This window comes from Agrilus planipennis, unplaced genomic scaffold (genome assembly GCF_000699045.2).
Source record: "Agrilus planipennis isolate EAB-ADULT unplaced genomic scaffold, Apla_2.0 scaffold4, whole genome shotgun sequence".
NCBI classification, from domain to species: domain Eukaryota; kingdom Metazoa; phylum Arthropoda; class Insecta; order Coleoptera; family Buprestidae; genus Agrilus; species Agrilus planipennis.
The window spans coordinates 1,089,549-1,108,670 of NW_020442463.1; the positions used below are offsets into that span (position 1 = coordinate 1,089,549).

The window sequence follows — 19,122 nt, forward strand, 5'->3', positions numbered from 1 at the left end:
GGTCCCGGGTTCGATTCCCGGCGAGGGTCTGACAACAGCAACAATTTTCCCTCATTAACATGTAGTGGATAAAAAATTCGAAAAATGAATTTTCATATAAATATTTCATAATAAAAGCGACGTTCATATCAATCCAACCCCCTCTTCCATATGATCCAGAATACTCTTTCACCAGACCCTCATTTACAAAACTATATATTAGCATATAGTTTATTCACAGCCCCTAAGTTCTACACATTAAAATGTGATTTCGAATTTTTTCCTTCTATTTTTAGAAATTATTACACAAATCGCGAAAAAATAATGAATTCGACATATGTGTATTCTATTATATTCTCAAGTAATTTTAGGTTTAAAAAAAAACTGACCTTACCAGAAATATCATTTCACAAAATTTATAGAAAGCAAAATAGAGGTTGTTCCTTTATTTTATTAAGAAAGAAATACAAAATTCTGAATGATGAAATAGTAAACTCAATTAGTTGTCTTCGTTGAAAAGAAATTTCAAACGCCATTCGTTTTTATAGAGTAGGTAATAAACACGTAATGCATGAATTTCTATGGAGATTTTAATGATCGGTCAGAAAGGAAACCTTACAACTGTAGCTTGAATATACACAATCCTATATACATTGCTGTTATACGGTAGCCTATACATAATGGTGTGTGTCTCTATTTAACAGGGATTGGCCCATGTGACCCTTTTACAAACAACAGTAATATTAACAATGTAATAAATAATTACGAAAAATAAGCATTTAAAAGTAACACTAGCGTAAATATATCAAAAAGAGTACCTAATAAAGTACCTATTTCCGGATCTTACAATAAGTATTAAAAAGGGGCTACAGCTGTAATTAGCAATTACATTGGATGTATTATTTTATATTGTGTTAAAAAGAAAGATAAGCTGTACATTTATTAGAAAATAATATTTGTTTGTCGGGTTTACAACATAAAAGGTATCCAAATTCTACTGATTTTATGAAGCTGTTAGGAACAACGTAATTTTTACTACAAATATAGTAATTAATTAACATTAATTAGGTCATTAATTACATCCCTATCACAATTTGCTCCAAAATATACTAGGAATTTGTGTATTTTATACATTCTTTATTAATTTCTTCCAAGAACTAATTAAATGTTCAATAACGCAGTAGCGTAGCTACGGGGGGGTAAAGGGTTCAACCCTCCATGATTAAAAATGCGAGAAACAATTGCTATCAGGTACTGGCAAAGCACATAGAAGTAACAAGTAATATGTTTTAAAATTGATTGTCCCACATTTATTTATTATTTTAATTCTAAAAGTGTTTTGACTAATTAATATGTATACATGTCTTTTACCTATTTTTTTAGTGCTTTTATTTATACAATATTACTTCTTAATTATTTTTAGTGGTAATTTTCTCATCAAATGTACTTGATATTCTAAAAATTCTGCTTGCATATTAATCTATATTTACCATTAAAAGCAATCCTTGAAAAGCCTCGTTCATTTAGGGGGCAGTTTTTATATAATAAAAAGCTTTTTATCCATAACCTATTTTAGCCTTTATTGCTTTAATTAGTTTAATTTTTCCTCACAATGAAGGCATTTTTGAAATGTAATAAATTAAATTAACTTACCCTCCATTGTAACCATAGTGTAATTGGTCGCTACTCGATGGCGTCTGTTCGAAGACGGAGCTGTCGGGTGCGGAATCACTTTGTGCTCTCAGTTGTGCTCTATGAAACCTTACTTCGTCTTCTACTTTTTCTCTTTGCTTTTTTGACATCCGACCAAACTTTACGGCTGAAACAAAATGTACGGAATCAGAATGTAATACAAAATGCATCATCAATAACCATTAAATTTACAACATTTCCCCACTTTGCTTGTAGACTAAAGCATCCTGAGATACTAAAATGAAATTTCTGTCTGCAAATGTTTCTAAGATAAGAAAATGAATTTCGATGGTAGAAAATGTACGGTACGGATAGTTATACTCAAACCTTAGGGATAATCCATAAAATACGTCACTCAGAATTTCACATTTTTGTACCCCTTCGTCACAGTTTCAGCGACCCTCTAAGAAATATTACGTCACAAAAGCTACCCCCTCCCTCCATAAACGATTTCTTGTAGTTAAAAATAGTAAGGAGAATTACGGTATCTATCGTAATGAAAAATTTTAACTGCCAAGTTAAGAGAAATATAAATATAAAATTGATAAAGTGCGAAGGTCACATTTTCGTAGACTCCCTCTGTCACATCTCGTCACGTTAAGTAATACCCCTCTCTCCCCTTTATTTAAAAACGTATATTATGAACAACCCCTACGAACGGATTGTAAATCTCCGTATATTTATTTAGTGAAACTTTAGAATAAAAGACTCGAAATTTGTTGATTGTTAATTGGTAAAACAATTGAGAACTGAGCATAAGGACATTCTATTACGTGCAATCACCAAAAGGGCGGCATCACCTTTTGAAAAATATGACGTGGTATCAGAAAGTTCTTACAGAATTTCAGCCAACTTAAAGTATTCTCCTTTGTTTAAAGGGTTTTGATAGTTCGGTTACTTTAGGACAATTTTCACTCATAGAATATTTTCAGATAGACGTAGTTGAAAAAAATATATTCCACATGTTCATCAAATTAGGCATTCTAGCTCCTGCGACATAAAAAAATATCCAAAAAAGAAATCTGTAATTTCTACGTTCGGTGACCACTTTGCCTTACCTGTTTCAATTTTCTTTTAACAATTTCACTTTGTTTCAGGTTTATTCTAAGAGGAAGAAGTATCCGTGTATCAGCAATGGTAAGTTATTTTATAATTAATTGAGTAAAACGTAAAGTTGCAAATAGACATCTAAACATCATACATCTAACTTATACGAAAGAATTAAACCATTTAAAAAACGAGGCTTGTTACGTGAAGTGGCATATAAAATATCTAAATACGTATGTTACTTATATGTATTTTATTTTACTTGAAATCTCATGAGTTAGAGTTATTAGAGTACAGTTACAGACAGTGAATTGAAAATTACTACATACATATTTGCATTTTAATAACATTAAGAAAAGTTTTTAAAAGCTTCGCTATTTTGTAACAATAAATCTTTTAATTTAAACTGAGCAACTAAACTGAAATAACGTTTAAATACCAAATTGGTCAATGATAATAAATTCTATTTTCGGGACTAATTTGCCTAGCCTAACCTAACCCAACCTTTGCGGCGACTAATCGGCTCGAAAATTAGGACTTCAAGTATACATATACATACTAATTACCACTTACTTTAATAACAGCAAAAATTGTAAATAATCACCACCAACATAAGAACTTTTAAAACGATTAATTAAATAACAATTATTTTTTATTCTTTTTCAATTTACTTCGACTGTCATTAATACGCTTTTTATGGGACAGATTTAATTTAGCGTAACGTATTTGGAAACTAAGTTTGTCTTTATCCTATTGGAGGCCCTGAGTTCATAAGGATAACGCGACACTATGACTTTGACAGAGGACTATTTTACTGTATCCTTACGAAAAATAGACCTCTGTCAAATTCTTGAGAAGATTACAACTTTAGCATGAGTTTTCACGACTTAGCGCCCATTGCGATTTTTGATCCATACTATGTATTTAAGAACTACCGCAATCTAAATTTTCAGTGTTTAACAGAGGGTCATTTTCCGTAGGTAAGGATTTTGTGGAGCACTTTATTCAACAACTATTTTTATTTCTTTACGATCACAATAAATGAATAGATAATTGTAATATGATTTGGAAAAGCAACTCTTTTTGCATTCACAAGTTTTTGCTTAATTCTATGCTTATTGAAAGGTTCTAGTGAATAATTATTGGTTGATTGATTGAAACCCGATAGTTATCGGTAATAAATATTGGGTTTTGGTTTGTGGATGGATCTGACAGGAACTAGAGGGCTACTGGATCGCGGAGTTATGGGGACTTACCGAGAATGTCAAATAGAGAAAGGGGGCTGGGGTTAGGTTAAAAAGGATCATGTCACTAATTCCAATACGAACTAAATTATAAATAGATAGGTGTCTCATGTAAAAGACAAATTACTTCCAACAGGAAAACATAATAATTATTTATATGTGAGGATTGTTTTGAAAGTTCAATTTAATTTTAATTGTATATGAACTAGGTTGGTAGATTAGTTTGCCATCGCTTTTTCAAGCAGTACCTACTGTTAAATATCTTGCTTGTTGACAGTGATTTAGAACCTCACTCTACCTGCTTTGATATGGTTTATTTTGATTTTGTGTGGTGTTTTGTTTTAAACTATATCTAAAGTATAAAAATGACCAATATTTTTTATACTTCTATTAAAAATACACAAAATATAATAGACTGCTTAAAATTCAAAGCTCCATAAAACTTGTTCAGGAACCTAAAACGCGGTTCAACACCCAAAGTGTTAGATAGAGATTTTTGGTTTTAAGTGTTTATTTAATTCTATTAAAAATGAAAAAAGTTCGAGATAGCAAAGTTTATTTTTTTTGTCAAGCCAAATTGGGTGTAATATACTTTTGAATTTTAAATCCTAATAAATTATGTTTAGTAGACGAATACCGGTGGACCGAATTGATCCGTCGAACTACACTACTTCTCTGACGTAAGTGTGTGTATTACGTTGTCTCGTCCATTCATGCTCTCCGGACAATTCGTGTCAAGGTAACCTGCGAACCCGTTTGCTCTGTTTTAATACATTCCGTTCGTAATATTATTATTGAGCTCACGGGAATCTCCAACCTAATTAGCTCTGCGTGCTAGAAAAATCAAATAGGTATCGGACAGCTATAATAAGAAATACATATATATCTTTTGTACTTTTAACTTTTTGAAGTGAAACTTCTTTACGCACGGTAAGGTAAGTTCGTTTCATGCGAGTTGCTACGTAACGAAATCATGTAACGCATTTCCCCCGCTGTCTGTCCCTATGTATGCTTAGATCTTTAAAACTACGCAACGGATTTTAATGCGGTTTTTTTTTAATAGATAGAGTAATTCAAGAGGAAGGTTTATATGTATAATACATGCATAATATAGTAGAGAAACACTGATAATTTTAGAGGTTTGTAATGTGATGTCGTAAATAAACACATTTTTTTGCGCTTACATTGCAAACGCTGGCTGAACCCTACGAGATAGATCAAAATAATGTACTACAGTATTGTACACCTTAAAAAGGTCTACAAAAAAGTCCGCGATGGTATATGTCTATCTCTTAGGGATAACCCACAATAACCATTTTTTATCCTTTACTTTTTACGAGAAATAATGGCTTATTTACGAAGCGATTTTAAGCAATACAGCATTAATCCTTATCCAATTAAGTACTTTTAAATACATTGTGCATTCAATATAGATCAATATGGCCCTTTACAGCATGTAATTTAAATGAATATTTTCGAAGATATTACAGATTTAAAATGCAGGGACATAGCGGTTGCGGCGGTACCGGCCGGTTTGTATTGTCTAATGACAAAAAAGCTGTGATTGTTGTATATAAAGACATTCTATAGTATATTTACTATCAGCATTGCACCCGTGCGAAGCATAGTATACAAATAATACCATTAAACCAATTCCTTAACCCCTATCCCGGTATGTTTGTGCGTTTGAAGAAGTTTACCTTGAGTAGCGTGTTGTATAATTACACGTTGTATTTTTTTTTTGTTTTAGTCTAATTATTATTAAGAATTTCTTCAGCTCTAAATCAATGGAAATGTATTTATTGAATAACAACAGATAATGTGGTCGACTAAAATGAATTTATTAAATTCATTGATTTATCCCCATGCTTCCGCTGGGTGTCATCCCAGTTGCGTGCGCGTTCTATCTGAAAAACATTCATGCCACTTGCGTATGGTTGGGATTTAAATGATTAAAATAAGTTAAGAACATCTATACATAAATAATGTTTTCCAATTGGCAGTTTTTCCCAGAAAAATATGCCAAATATCCTAAGCAGTGTCTTGAAGCTTTGGTTGTAGCATACTGATTCAAGATTCTTTATTTGATCATCTAATTAAATAGCGCTTCTTTCTTCTTTTGTCTTTCATATTTAATTCTGATCTTCTCTAAAGAATATAATTCTGTTTGACCTCTTCTTTTATTTTTTGATTAACTGGCTTTTTGAAGGATTAGGGCTCAAGATATAATTTAATTTATTCTTCTGTCCTTCTACGACATTATTTATCCGGCGATTTTTTCTTGTAACAGTTACACATATTAGCAACTGTGACTGTACGCAAGTGGAACGGAAACATATCTTATACGTAGAGTGTTAATTATAGTGAATTACCGATTTCAACGAAATTAATCAAGGGCTTTACCCATTTTTTTTTGTCTTTAACACTTACTTTTCTAAAAAGGGTAGATAACTTTTTTTGTCCTTTAAAAAGCGAATTCAATTTTTTCGAGATGGTTTTCAAAAGGACCTTTCATATTCCACAAAAAATCAGCAACAATTTTACACAAAGGTTTTGTTACGCGTACACAATACAGCAGCAGTTCGTTGGACTTTGAAAGGGTGTTTGCAAAATGAGCTGGAATTTCATGCAAACTTATATTGTATCGCAATACAAAATTTACTCAATATATTCCGCTCATAAAATCTGCAATGCCTACGTTATACGTACGGCTGCTTTGGTTGAAACGTATTGAAGTTTTGCATTGAAATGAAAATGAAATCTTACTCCTTCCTAGTGAATGATCGTTAAACAAATCATGCATAAAGTAAAACTGCGCTAACATGATGGGGGTGAACGTTTATTTTTCTGACACTTCGTAACTAAAACGTGAAAATGTTATACCTACATGCATATTTATGTAGCTGTGTTGAAAAATAAAACGGTTACGATGAATTTACATTGAGTGGGTGGGTAGTATATATCGATAAAATTTATATAGCCACATATTAAGGGTGCTTCTGAAATAAGTAGCAAACTTGCAGGAGGTGATTAAGGCACTATAAAACAAGAAAATTAAGTAAATGTTTTGTGGATCAATAGTCCACCGTTTTCGAGAAAAACGTATTTGAAAATACAGTCGAGGGTCAGTTAGGTCCTTAACCACGCTGCTTTACTTACCTTACGATTCGAATCCGTATTACAGTTAATACCCTTCAAAGCTTGCTATTTATTTCAAAAACACCGTTGTATACGTGGTAGTTCTGTTAGGCTTATTTTGTATCACACTTTGTTAGGTAACTTTTTAGTAAGGATTTATTGAATAAAATTACCTGGGCTAAAATCTGCTCAAAACAAACGAAATGTCTATTTTAGGGGTTAATGTCAGAAATAAAACTTTGCAGTTCGTTAGTGTAATACATATGTTGAAAAATGAATTTGATATTGAACTGCAAGTCTGTGTTGACAATATTCAGAAGAAGGATGACATGAAGCTTCCAATTATTCACTATTAACGAATTGCTTAATAGGTAGGTACCCTTTCGTACTTAAAACAAAGAACAATCTTCAATAATGAAAGACTTTTGAATCATATTTCTTCAGGAAATGTTTAAGAGTATTTAATTTCATAATTGGGTAAATAATTCGCGTAAACTTCAACTAGCTTGAAATTGCTTAACAGGTCATCGGAAGTTTGATTTTCAGATGAAATTAAGTAGTTTGAAAACTTAATGAATCCTTGCTTATAAAGAGTTTACAATCTAACGCCTAGTTCTCTTATGAATCCGTTACTATATTACTGTCGTTTGATAGTTTTATCGACGTCATTTCATCTCACAAAGTAACTGCCAATGCAATTTCTACAACAAAAAATGAATATGAAAACGTAAATGCGTGCGCTATTTAGGATTTATCGTAACAACATGGCTAAGGAGGTCACATACATAACTTACCATACGTACGTACATACATATGGATACAAATGCCTAAATAAAGGTAACAATTACAATTCTTACACAATGTTACGGGAAAGTAAAACCAATTTGCCACTTGATTTCTATTTTACTCGCTTACAGTTAAATACATACAACTATTTTATTAGGTACTCAATTATTTAGTTAAAAAAAACGTTCAATTCAAATAAAATTATATATATTGCAAAAAATAATGATAAAATTATTAACTGAATATTTTGCAGTAGGTATTGATCGACACATATTTTCGATTTCAATTTTTTTTTGGCTTGTAAGTGTACTTTTTTAATAGTAATAAATAGGTGATTAAAAATTGAAATACGATGGAGCAGAGGTAACAAAATCGGTTACAACGACAACCCTGAAGTTTCTAATAGTTATAGTTTTATAAAACCGATCAAATTTAACACTAAAAATCTTGGTGATAACGACAACGAACTTCGACGTACCTACTGACAAAGCCTGCATAATTTTTATAACTCATTGGAAATTCCATGAACTATTGTCCTTATCGTATGGACCGCATATAGTTGTTAGTGCAACATGCGTTTCGGAAATTGTTCGGTTTTGTGAATAATGTCACTCAGTTATTATTACGTCAAAAGATCGACGGTCTCAGGGTGACTATCCAGTTCACTCCCAGATGCCTGTAGAATGTTTAAAAACCACATTCAGATCATTTATTCGTTTACATGTAAATTAAATTCGTACATTACGTACAACAAAAATTTTTCTACTTTTATTCGTTTCTAGAAAACAAAAAGATATGACAAACTGTCAGTTAGTTACATAATTGGATTTTTTAGTATCATGAATTTTTAACAATTTTCACTTTTTATCTGAACAATAACAATTATATTAACTAATTTTAAGTATATAAACTGATCAATGCTGCAATCAATGATATCATCCAACAAAAATCATATACGTAAGTGTCTACGTAAGCACATAGGTACTTATCATAAATGTAATAAATGGACTATACAAATTAACAAGAAAATAACCTCTTTGAAGTTAAAAATAAAAACCATAGGATAATTAGTCGTAAATTAGCCGTAAAAGCTAAAAATTAACCGCGACCCAACTTCAAATGAAGTTAGCTTTTAAAAATTTTGAAGTTGGTTAATAAAAAATCCTGGACAGCGAGAATCAGACTCACAATTAGCCACTAATTAACCGCTGACGATGTAGTCTACTAACCGTGGGTTCCATTTTTTTTTTTCAAAATAGCTACAATGTCGGCTGAAATTATAGTAGACACTCGAAACCAGACTTGAAAATTGCAGTGAATATTCCGCAAATTAACCGTAAAAGCCAAAAATAAGCCGCGATCCGGGTAACCCTATAACCAGTTTAACATGCTAATATCAAAAGAAGTTAACGTGGACAAATTTTAAAATCGGTTAGGAAAATCCTAGACAGCCAGAACCAAGCCCATAATTGGCCACTAATTAACCGCTGGGGCCAATTTTAAATTATTTTTGGCTTTTACGGTTAATTTGCGGAATATTCAGAGCAATTTTCAAACCTTGTTTAGAATGTCTACCATAATCTCAGCCGATATTGTAGCGATAGTTGGGGCCGTCAAGATAAAAAAAATGATGCTATTTTGAAAAAAACATTCCAACCCCACGGTTAGTAGACTACATTGTCAGCGGTTAATTAGCAGCTAATTATGAGTCTGGTTCTGGCTTCTAGGATTTTTCTAAGCGATTTTACAATTTTTGCATGCTAACTTCGTTGGAGTTGGTATGCAAACTGATTTTCAGGTTTCCCGGGTCGCGGCTAATTTACGGCTAATTATCCCATGGTTTTTATTTTTGCCTGTTAATTTTGCCATACCAACTTCAACGAGGTAAGAAAATAGGGATCAAAAATCAAATTCGAATAAATATTTGCAAGAAAAAATTCGAAATTTTTGACCACCTATTCGCACCTTAACGGAGAAATACTTCATTTAATAATATAAGTAACTTATGACCGAGTGAACAGTCAACCTTGATCTTGCGTTATGAAAATATTGATCAGGTAAAAGGAAAATATTCGACTTTGTCCCAAGATCGATAAACTCTTTTAACATAATTGTATCAATCAATAAATCGTGGATAAGTCAATATAACCTCTGATTGTGTTTGCATGTAAATAAGGAAATCAAGATGTACATTAACAAATCTGAATGCACACACATGAATAATTTACAAGGTAAATACTAAACACGTATTGAGAGATCGTTACTCTTTCCAGTTAAAAACAAACATTACTTATTACGAAATGGAACCGTTAATTTTGATTCCAATATTCACAGTTCGGAAGAGTACTAATCGTACGTATTATTTTTGTATTTTTATGCAACAGGTTATATGTATGAAAATGAAAATACATACAGTGATCGATTTTGAAGCTGATCATTTCAAAAATCCTAACTTACGATTAATGTTATAAATAGGAAAGCCAGTTTGCTTGTTTGTTTATTTATTACTATTTCACGCTTTAATTAATCAACTGATTATCATTGTCAGGAGTACAGGGATACCTTTTACATTCAAATAAAAATACTGTTCCCGACGGATATAAAAAATTAGTATTATATGGTCGTCGATGGTCTTTGACACGTATTTAGGACATCGACGTGAGCGAAGCCGCTGGTAAAACCTATGGTGAAATTTTATATGCACATTTTCAGGGATGAGAAAAGAACATAGGATACTTTTCATCTAGAAAAAAAAAACACTGTTCTAGAGCGATACGACAATTAATCTTATGTGATCATCGATGATCATTCATACGTATTAAGGTCATCAACGCAATCGAAGCCGCCAGTAAAACCTATCGTGAAATATATATAAATATACACATTGTCAAGGGTATAGAAAAGGACAAAGGATACTTTTTATCCAGAAAAAAAAATAGCGTTCTAGAGCGATAGAAAGTTAGTCATGTGATCATCGATGACCTTTGACACGTATTTAGGACATCAATGCGAGCGCAGCCGCGGGTAAAACCTAGTAACTAATAAAAGTGACTGTTAATAAGTCTGGCGCCGAGCGTTCCAACCAGGGAATCGCGGTTCCAAAATAGCAATTTGTTACGATGTGATGTTACATATGAGTATTGTCACCTTATGTTTATGAGGAAATAAAGGTTTATACACAAGGTGTGAGCGAATTAAAAATGGAAAGGTGTCAACATTGCTGTTCAATAAATGATAAAGGATAAAGGATATCTCTTTCCGCGACGCCCTCGACTAGAGACACACATTTGGACTACGACTTATAGCACAGGTCGGCCGACAAAAGGCGATTTTGCACAAGCACATTAGCGTCGGTTGTAGATACCAGTCCACGTTTTTTCCAAATTGTCACTCATCTGAAACATCGCAAGTGGCAACATTTTAGTGTAACCTTAAAAATTCTAGAAAATGGAAATATGAAAACCTGAAAACACCTCAATTATATGATGTATTAAAGTCATACAATCAATTTTATTTTGCTAGAATCGTAAGATAGTTCAAAAAGAAAATTAATAAAAAAGTTGACCTACAAACATTTTGGGTCGTGTGACAAGACCTTCACCCTGGACTTCTCAAATCAATAAGGGTGTGAAAATATAAGGATGGTCTATGTAAAATTTTGAGTTTCTAACGCTTTGGGCTGTGCTATAGATAGATTATGAAAATGTATTTTTACCCTTTTTTTGTAGGTTAATATTCTTGTAGTTCACTTTATTATTTTACCAGAGAAAACGCTCACCTATTACAGTCAGTAAAAGGGTTAGCGTGAAATTGACATGTTTAAGGAGTAGGCTACAAAAACTACCCATGAAAATTGTAGCCCAGTATACCCATTTACTTAAAAATTACTTGAAAATTAGCTGGTTTTGTTCGTAAATTTTCACATCCTCGTTAATTTGAGTTGTATAGGACGAAGGTCCTGCCACACAACTTAAAATTTTTGTAGTAAAACTTTTTAATAATTTTCCTACTCAATATTCAGCAGACGGCTGATTATTCTTTTCTAATACATCATTACATTGACGTGTTATCCAGTTTTGAGATTGAAAACGGTATATTTTCCCAAAGTTTTGGCAGATAAAATAGTTGTAGGTTACGTTAAAATGAAGTCACTCAAGTAGTTCCAGTTAATCTTTAATTATTAAGTTAATAAAAACGGCCAATTTTCCTGAGGATATAATTAAAATATTCCATTCATTGTAGCATTGTACACTAACAAAAATAAAGACCTGATAGAAGGAAGCTGCTATTTATAATATCATTAAGAATAGTACGCGTTACTTTTTAACGATTTAACTTCTTAAATGTTCCAGTATTCAATTAATCAAGTATGTATCTCCAGTAAATCAATTTTACCATCATGAAGCAACTTCCATGCCTTCATTAGTAATAAACTAAAAACTTAAAAAAAATGATTTTCAACTCTAGCATAAAAGAAAAACTTGAATGATCCTATTAGTAAGTTTTATCTTTTATCATTGATTTTTGATTCTAATAATCCGTATTTATACATTAACATTATTATTTTCTACGGAATGAAATTACAAAATATATATAAGCAAAACAGGTATTTAAAACTTTGTGTGAATTCTTAATGATTCATAAATATTGCATCAGTCATACACATTATTACTAAAGCACATCAATACTAGAAATGAAAATAAAAAGAATTCATCACATTTAATAAATATATTTCTAAACGGCAAGAGAAGTATCCAATAATATTATCCCTAAACGAGTTTCTAATTTATAATCTACAGTTTCCTTTGGAAACAAATTACAAACTCCGCGAATTTAAAAGTTTGAATCAAAATAGTTTGAAGAAGTATTTTTCTTTTGAAGTATGATTAAACGGATGTTGAAGAACTTCATAAAAGTTAAAGTGCTTTGTAAAGAAGTGGACAAACTTTCATTAGGAAATTGTAACAATTACTAGTCATCATTTCAATCAAAAATTATTGTATATTTAACTAAGTATTTAGGTAAGCACATTGAGTTTTAGCCATTTTACACACCCGGTGTTTTCCAAGAGGAAGACAGATTAATAAAAATACGCACGCACTCACAGATGATAAGACAAATCTAAGTAACATTTTTATGTATTTTGTTTGTTAATGAAACTTCAGGAACCATAAAATTGCAATTTTATTAATAACTATTTATATTTGAATCTGTCCAAATTTTGACGAATGGTCACCGTTATCAGTGGTGTATATCACTTTACATAACATGTATATCAATCAGAGGGAACCTTTAATCTAGTTATCGGCCAAACTCGATTTCAAATCAAATAAGTTAATCCGAAAAGTGATATGATTAACCACTTTAACCTAATCCAGATTATTAGTTTGTCCTGAAATGATACCAACCAATTTTAGCATAAACTACTTTTGCCTAGGCTAAATTACTATTTTAATTTCAAACTAATCATATTCTAAGTGTACTGATATTGTCTTGATTCGGGTCTAAAAGCTGTCGTCACTTGAAGTTACTTCCTAGCGTTTCGCTATAGCACAAGCGGCGAATTTCTCCAACATCGGAGATAGAAAGACCTCTGAAGATGCTCGCCACTCGTACTAGCGAAACGTTAGGAAGCAACGCCAACGACGACGGGACCCTTACACCCTAATCAAGACAGCATCAGTTCAATCACCTACTGGCCGTGAAAACCATTACCGTATTCTAATTATTTAATTTTTTCTAATTTATTTATTCATTTTAATGTGTATGCTCCTCTTGAAAGTTAGGTTGGTTAGGTAGATTAGGTTGCTCTGATTTGAAATTTTATCTTAATTTTTAGATTAATTGGTTTGATGGTAGTTTATCCTAAAGTCGGGTTTGCCGGTACCGTACATATACTTGCAAATACCTTGATTTCACGCTAATATTAACCGTTTTTATTAATAATTCGTAAAAGAGCCTTTTTCAGTTGCTTTACTAACGAAATATGAAAAATCCAAGCCTTCTTCTTTCTAAATGTGCTAACATAAAATAATATTACTATAAAGGAGGGCAAAAGTCAATTAATGTCAAAATATTATAGTTCATTAACAAAATATTAGTACATTCACCCTGGTTTTGAAAGTGAAAATATCAAGTTATTGTCAGTATATTTACTACTATCCTAAGTATTTCAATATATTTTACACTTACTTAAAAATGAAAATATTCGTATGAATAAATCGTGTTGCTTATTTCTGAGAATTTATTGACCGCTAATGATAAGGGAACTTAAAAACAAAAGGGCACTCACCATCTCTGCTCATTCCCAGCCGAAGACACTTTTGTAACCGACAATACTGACATCTGTTCCTATTCACCCTGTCCACTACACAGTTCTTATTCCGCGGACACTGATAATTCACCACCGAACTTTGTGACCTCCTGAAGAATCCCTTACACCCTTCGCACGTGATAACACCATAGTGAACACCGCTGCTTTTGTCGCCACACACTTTGCAGGGGATAATTTCGATTTGTGCTGAAAAGAAAATCTGTTGTTAATAAAAATGTCATTCCAGGAACAAATAAACATTAAATTAAGAGGACATTTACCAAAACCAAAGTACCATTTTCTGGATACTTAAATATACATATATCACATGTATCATTTAATTATTAAAACTGTAATCAATAAATATCATCATGAAACGACCGAGCAAAAGAGAGTTGAGTCAGTAGTAAAGCCTAAACTGATCGGTGTTCTGTCAGAACTGTCCACTGTGTGCTGATGTGATCAAAAGAGACCAAAATCATGATCTACGTTTGGCGGTTTCAACAGATCACTGACCACTGACTTTTGTTTGCGTAATCATATCGAACGATGTATTGAATTGCAGTTGACATTTACACGCTGCGATGCAACTTCCGTTGCATACTGCGCGCGCAACTTCCGTCGCATACTAAAATTTTACTCTTAACGAGCCAACAAAAAATACAACATAAAAAATGTGACAGATCGACAACAAACCAACCTCTTATCGAGTTCGCGCTTTTGCCTTTATCTTCACCCTGTAACTGGCTTTCGTTGCCCAGTAGAGGCTGAGGAGGCGGAGTTGTCGAGTCGACCGATGAAACGTCGCCTTCGTCGCGGCTACTTTCGCGCCCCGAATGTACCGACCAATTATCGCCGCCGCCACTGAACAACTCTTGAAGAGAATCCATTTCGCGGAGCACAACTATTATATTCACAATACGTGATGTATGTTATCAGTATCAGACAAGACATGGCCACCTTCACTTGTCCCCCGAGTCAAACCTTTAAAACTGCTACCACCGCTAACACAACAAACACTCCCCGCGAAGAACTCTATCGTTTCTGTGCACATGTATCGCAAGCACTTGCTATACCTAATTTAATGCTGAGAATTAGAAATGTACTAATAGTATTTAAATCAAAAATCGATTTAAAATTCGACCGAATATTCTCGATTTTTTTTTCGGCAACCGTCACATATCTACCTTAGTTACAATTCCAATTATTATCATTAATTTTATAAAATCAGAATTTATTGTACTATAGATAATATTCAATCGTCATAATTATTAACTCAAACACTTAAAAAGAGTACTGAATATCCTGTTTTAAATTATATCTTCTATTGAAAACCATTTTGAAAGTTACAAGAAAATAGAAAAAAGAACATTGATTATGTAAATCTTTTTTGAAATACGATAATTTCAATTCTAAGAACTAAGAACAATAAAAATTTTGAAAATGTTTATACATGTAATTTATTTGTTAATAATTATAGTATGGCAAAAAAATCAAAAATACATTCAGCCTCATTGCATTCGACCCTCGTATTAAAAACAATTTTAAAGATTTAAACTAAAATGTCATTTCAAATCTGATTGCAAATTTCTTCAAATTTTTAAATTACGTATTGGAATATTCACGATCAGAGATCATCCGATTCTAATTTTTAATTGAATATTATCATTCCACATGCAACACATTATGTATCCCTTCTGCTCCTCTACAAGTACATTAATAATAATAGAACTAAACAGTAGCTACCACTAATGGGACATTTATTTGTTTGTTTAAAGTTATTCTTTAATAGCTTACTGTTTAACTGCTTTTATAGCAAGGCGAGTAACGGATGCTGTACATCTTTTGATAATAAATTACGTTGTAATGCACCAACAAAACATATGCGTTCTGTTGAATATCTTATTGGATATGAAAGAAATATCTTTTATTATTTATTGGTATATTTTAGAATATTCGAATTAGGACGGTTCGAGAATAATTTTACAACGGACGCTGCTTTTTGTTGACGTACGACGCGACGTTTCGGAAAACATATGTACTTTATGTTCGTTTAAGTTTTTTATTTTGTAAGTGTCAATTTGCATCTGTCTGGGCCCATTTAGACCTAGAAATAAATTGAAAACGAACCCGAACATTAACTGAGATGATAAAAAATAAAATTTGAAGACCACCTCGCCGGGTGCAACGTAAAAGCGTTAACACAAACTGGCTGTCTCTAACACGTATGTCTGTATACGTTTTAATTATTTTGTTTGCAAATTTTTCTTGCATGTGTGTATTTTTACCCTTCGTCTTTGCATTTCATTCGCAACTGTTATAAACCAATTTGATGGGTTTTCTCGTTTAATTTTATAAACGAAAACAGAAATGTAACCGCTGCATTACAGCGTTATATTTAACACACAGAGACACTTGCTCTGACAACACAGTTTCACCTGTTAGATTTTAATAAGATAACTGAGCCGCACCATTTGTCCCTCTTTGGAAAGGTAGGAAACATTAGTGTACTGTTATAAATAGATTGTTTGATGCTCGCGTGTTGCATGGTTTAGTTTAGGTGTGTTGCGTTATTTATTTCTGCGTTACGTAGGACTTTTTGTCTCCAAATTACGGACATAAAATATATTGCACATGAAGTCATTAAGTAAATGTTACCTACAACTATATATAATTACGTGTTTCACACAATTAAAGAGGAAATTAAAATAAATATCGAAAGAAAAATTAATCCAGCATTTTATCTAAGCTAACCTTACTGCAGGTGGCACTACGGGCCTTTAAAGTTAGTACTTAGTTTCACACCGAAAATCACGAAGTCACATATGTGTAAATTTTAATATATTTTTTTAATAAATTGGTAGGTAAAATATAATATTTTACTCTTTATAATATTCAATGCAACTTTATATTTCATTACATTGCGTTGCTCCCGTCATCATACTGGTAATATACCAACTGCGGCGATCCTTCTTAAAACACTACCAAGTGCGTCAGGTACTACCAACTGCAGCAATCGTATTAACCGACCCCTGAAGTGGAAGGATAATTAGGTGATCATAAAATCCCAGCGATCTAACGACCGATGTAAATGCAGTGCAATGTATTTTGTATAAAAAAAAACAGCGAACACATATAAACATATATTTCTGCATGAATGAATATCGGTAGACCTAGGTTAGATTACTGTGCCCAAATGATTGAAGATATTGGACATTCTAGTTTTAGGAAAATGCGAAGATTAGCACAGGATAGAAAAAAGTGGAGGTGCGTGTCCAACCAGTCTTAGGACTGACAACCTTATGATGATGACATTAATTTTACGATATGCCACAATTGGTATACGTCCCATCGTAACAGGGTCATCAGTCCGAAGACGGTTAGACACGCACCTCCAATATCCCCTATCCATAGTTAATCTTCTCATTTCCCTAAAACTATGGTAGAACATCCCACATCCCTAACTGTTTATGAACAAGAATCTAATCCAGGTCTAGCTGTGTCCCTCTTAACTCCTATTTCTGTTTCTAAAATGTCTCGAACTAGCCCTTCATGTATGAGAAAGTGTCCTACCAACCTATTTCTTAAGACTTCCAAAGTGACCTCCGTTCTCTTAGTCTTTCTAATACCTTCTGTATTAGGTATATTCATCTTGCGCTTGTTCAAACGGTTCTATCATTTTATTTTTCTCCGCGCCCACCGTCCACGTCCACGTGATCCAAGCATCTTTTTCAAATATTTAAATTGACCGTGCTCGGACATAGATGTGGCTTCTTCAATTAAAGGCGACTTGATCCTGCACTGCCCTTTACTATCACTCCGTTCAACTTAAATTATCTTGTCTTCCCAAATCAAACTTTTACCTCCTGTTACTCCGTTACAATATATGTCAAACAACAAATTTTATTTAAAAAATTGTATTGTTAATTATACAATAATTTCCTTTTTCATTGTTTTTACTCTTCTAGGGCTATACATGTATAAAATTTAATTTTCCGCGTTGTATAAACCCACATACGCTATCGTACCAAGAAAATAACTTTTGTTGTTACCACTGACAGAGGTAAAGCAATTTTATTCAAAAATAGTTATCGTAAAGACGAATTAACGGGCTTATTGTGTGAATGCACCTAATACACTGCATGAGGCCACTCAACCCAACACTCTGTTACAGCAGATAAATTTCGGTTTAACCTACCGTTTGAACGGTCAATAACATTTATAAGACTGTATACAACTTAACAAAATAAAATGCGATTTAAATTGACGAATTAGGAAACAGCTGTTTTGTATGGGATCCAATGGGTACGCAGAGAGGAACATTTGTAACAACGAAAAGACCGATAATATATATGTACATATAATATAACATTGAGTTGATCGATTATTATCACAGATTTCTATATGTTCACTTTTAACATTAATACAGATATTGTGGTTTATTAATAAAAAAGACAGCGACTAAAATGAATAACATTAAAATATGTGTATCAATGGTCAACGATCTTCAGAGAACTGACCCTCTTTTACCAGACATTGTCGCTACTTTCTCCTCAACCCGACCTTACCTAACTTTGAATAAGCTTGCGCATCTTTACGCACTAAAGTAATAAATAAGTAATCAAATGACGAAAAAAAGATAGGAACACCTTCGATAACTAATTCTTAATTTGGTACGTCTTTATTCATAGATAGAAATAAAACTATTTGTTGAAAGAGCACAAAGTGAATAATACGAGGGTGGATTGATAAGTTTCCGGCCTAACCAAGAGATGACGCCACTAGGCCTACCTTGAGGTGACATTCTATAGTACCATCCTTGGATAGCTTGTAGCTATAGTTTCAGCCCGATCTCCTTGCTAGTGTAGGTTTGACAGCACGCTGAACAAGACGCCTCTGTGGTTTTCGTAAAAATGGAAAAGC

The 19,122-nt window shown here is 32.7% G+C and overlaps 1 protein-coding gene across 1 annotated transcript in view; it reads right to left on the bottom strand.

Moving 5' to 3' along the window:
* LOC108739427 (probable nuclear hormone receptor HR3) overlaps positions 1-17,631 on the bottom strand; it is a 39,862-nt gene extending 22,231 nt beyond the window's left edge. Inside the window, exons 1-4 of the mRNA XM_025980899.1 lie at positions 15,997-17,631; positions 14,900-15,275; positions 14,179-14,406; positions 1,633-1,798 (exon numbers count right to left, since the gene is read on the bottom strand). Of these exons, the coding sequence (XP_025836684.1) occupies positions 1,633-1,798; positions 14,179-14,406; positions 14,900-15,089 (584 nt within the window). The 5' untranslated portion in view covers positions 15,090-15,275; positions 15,997-17,631. The remainder of the gene's footprint in view (positions 1-1,632; positions 1,799-14,178; positions 14,407-14,899; positions 15,276-15,996) is intronic.
* Positions 17,632-19,122: the final 1,491 nt, after the last annotated feature.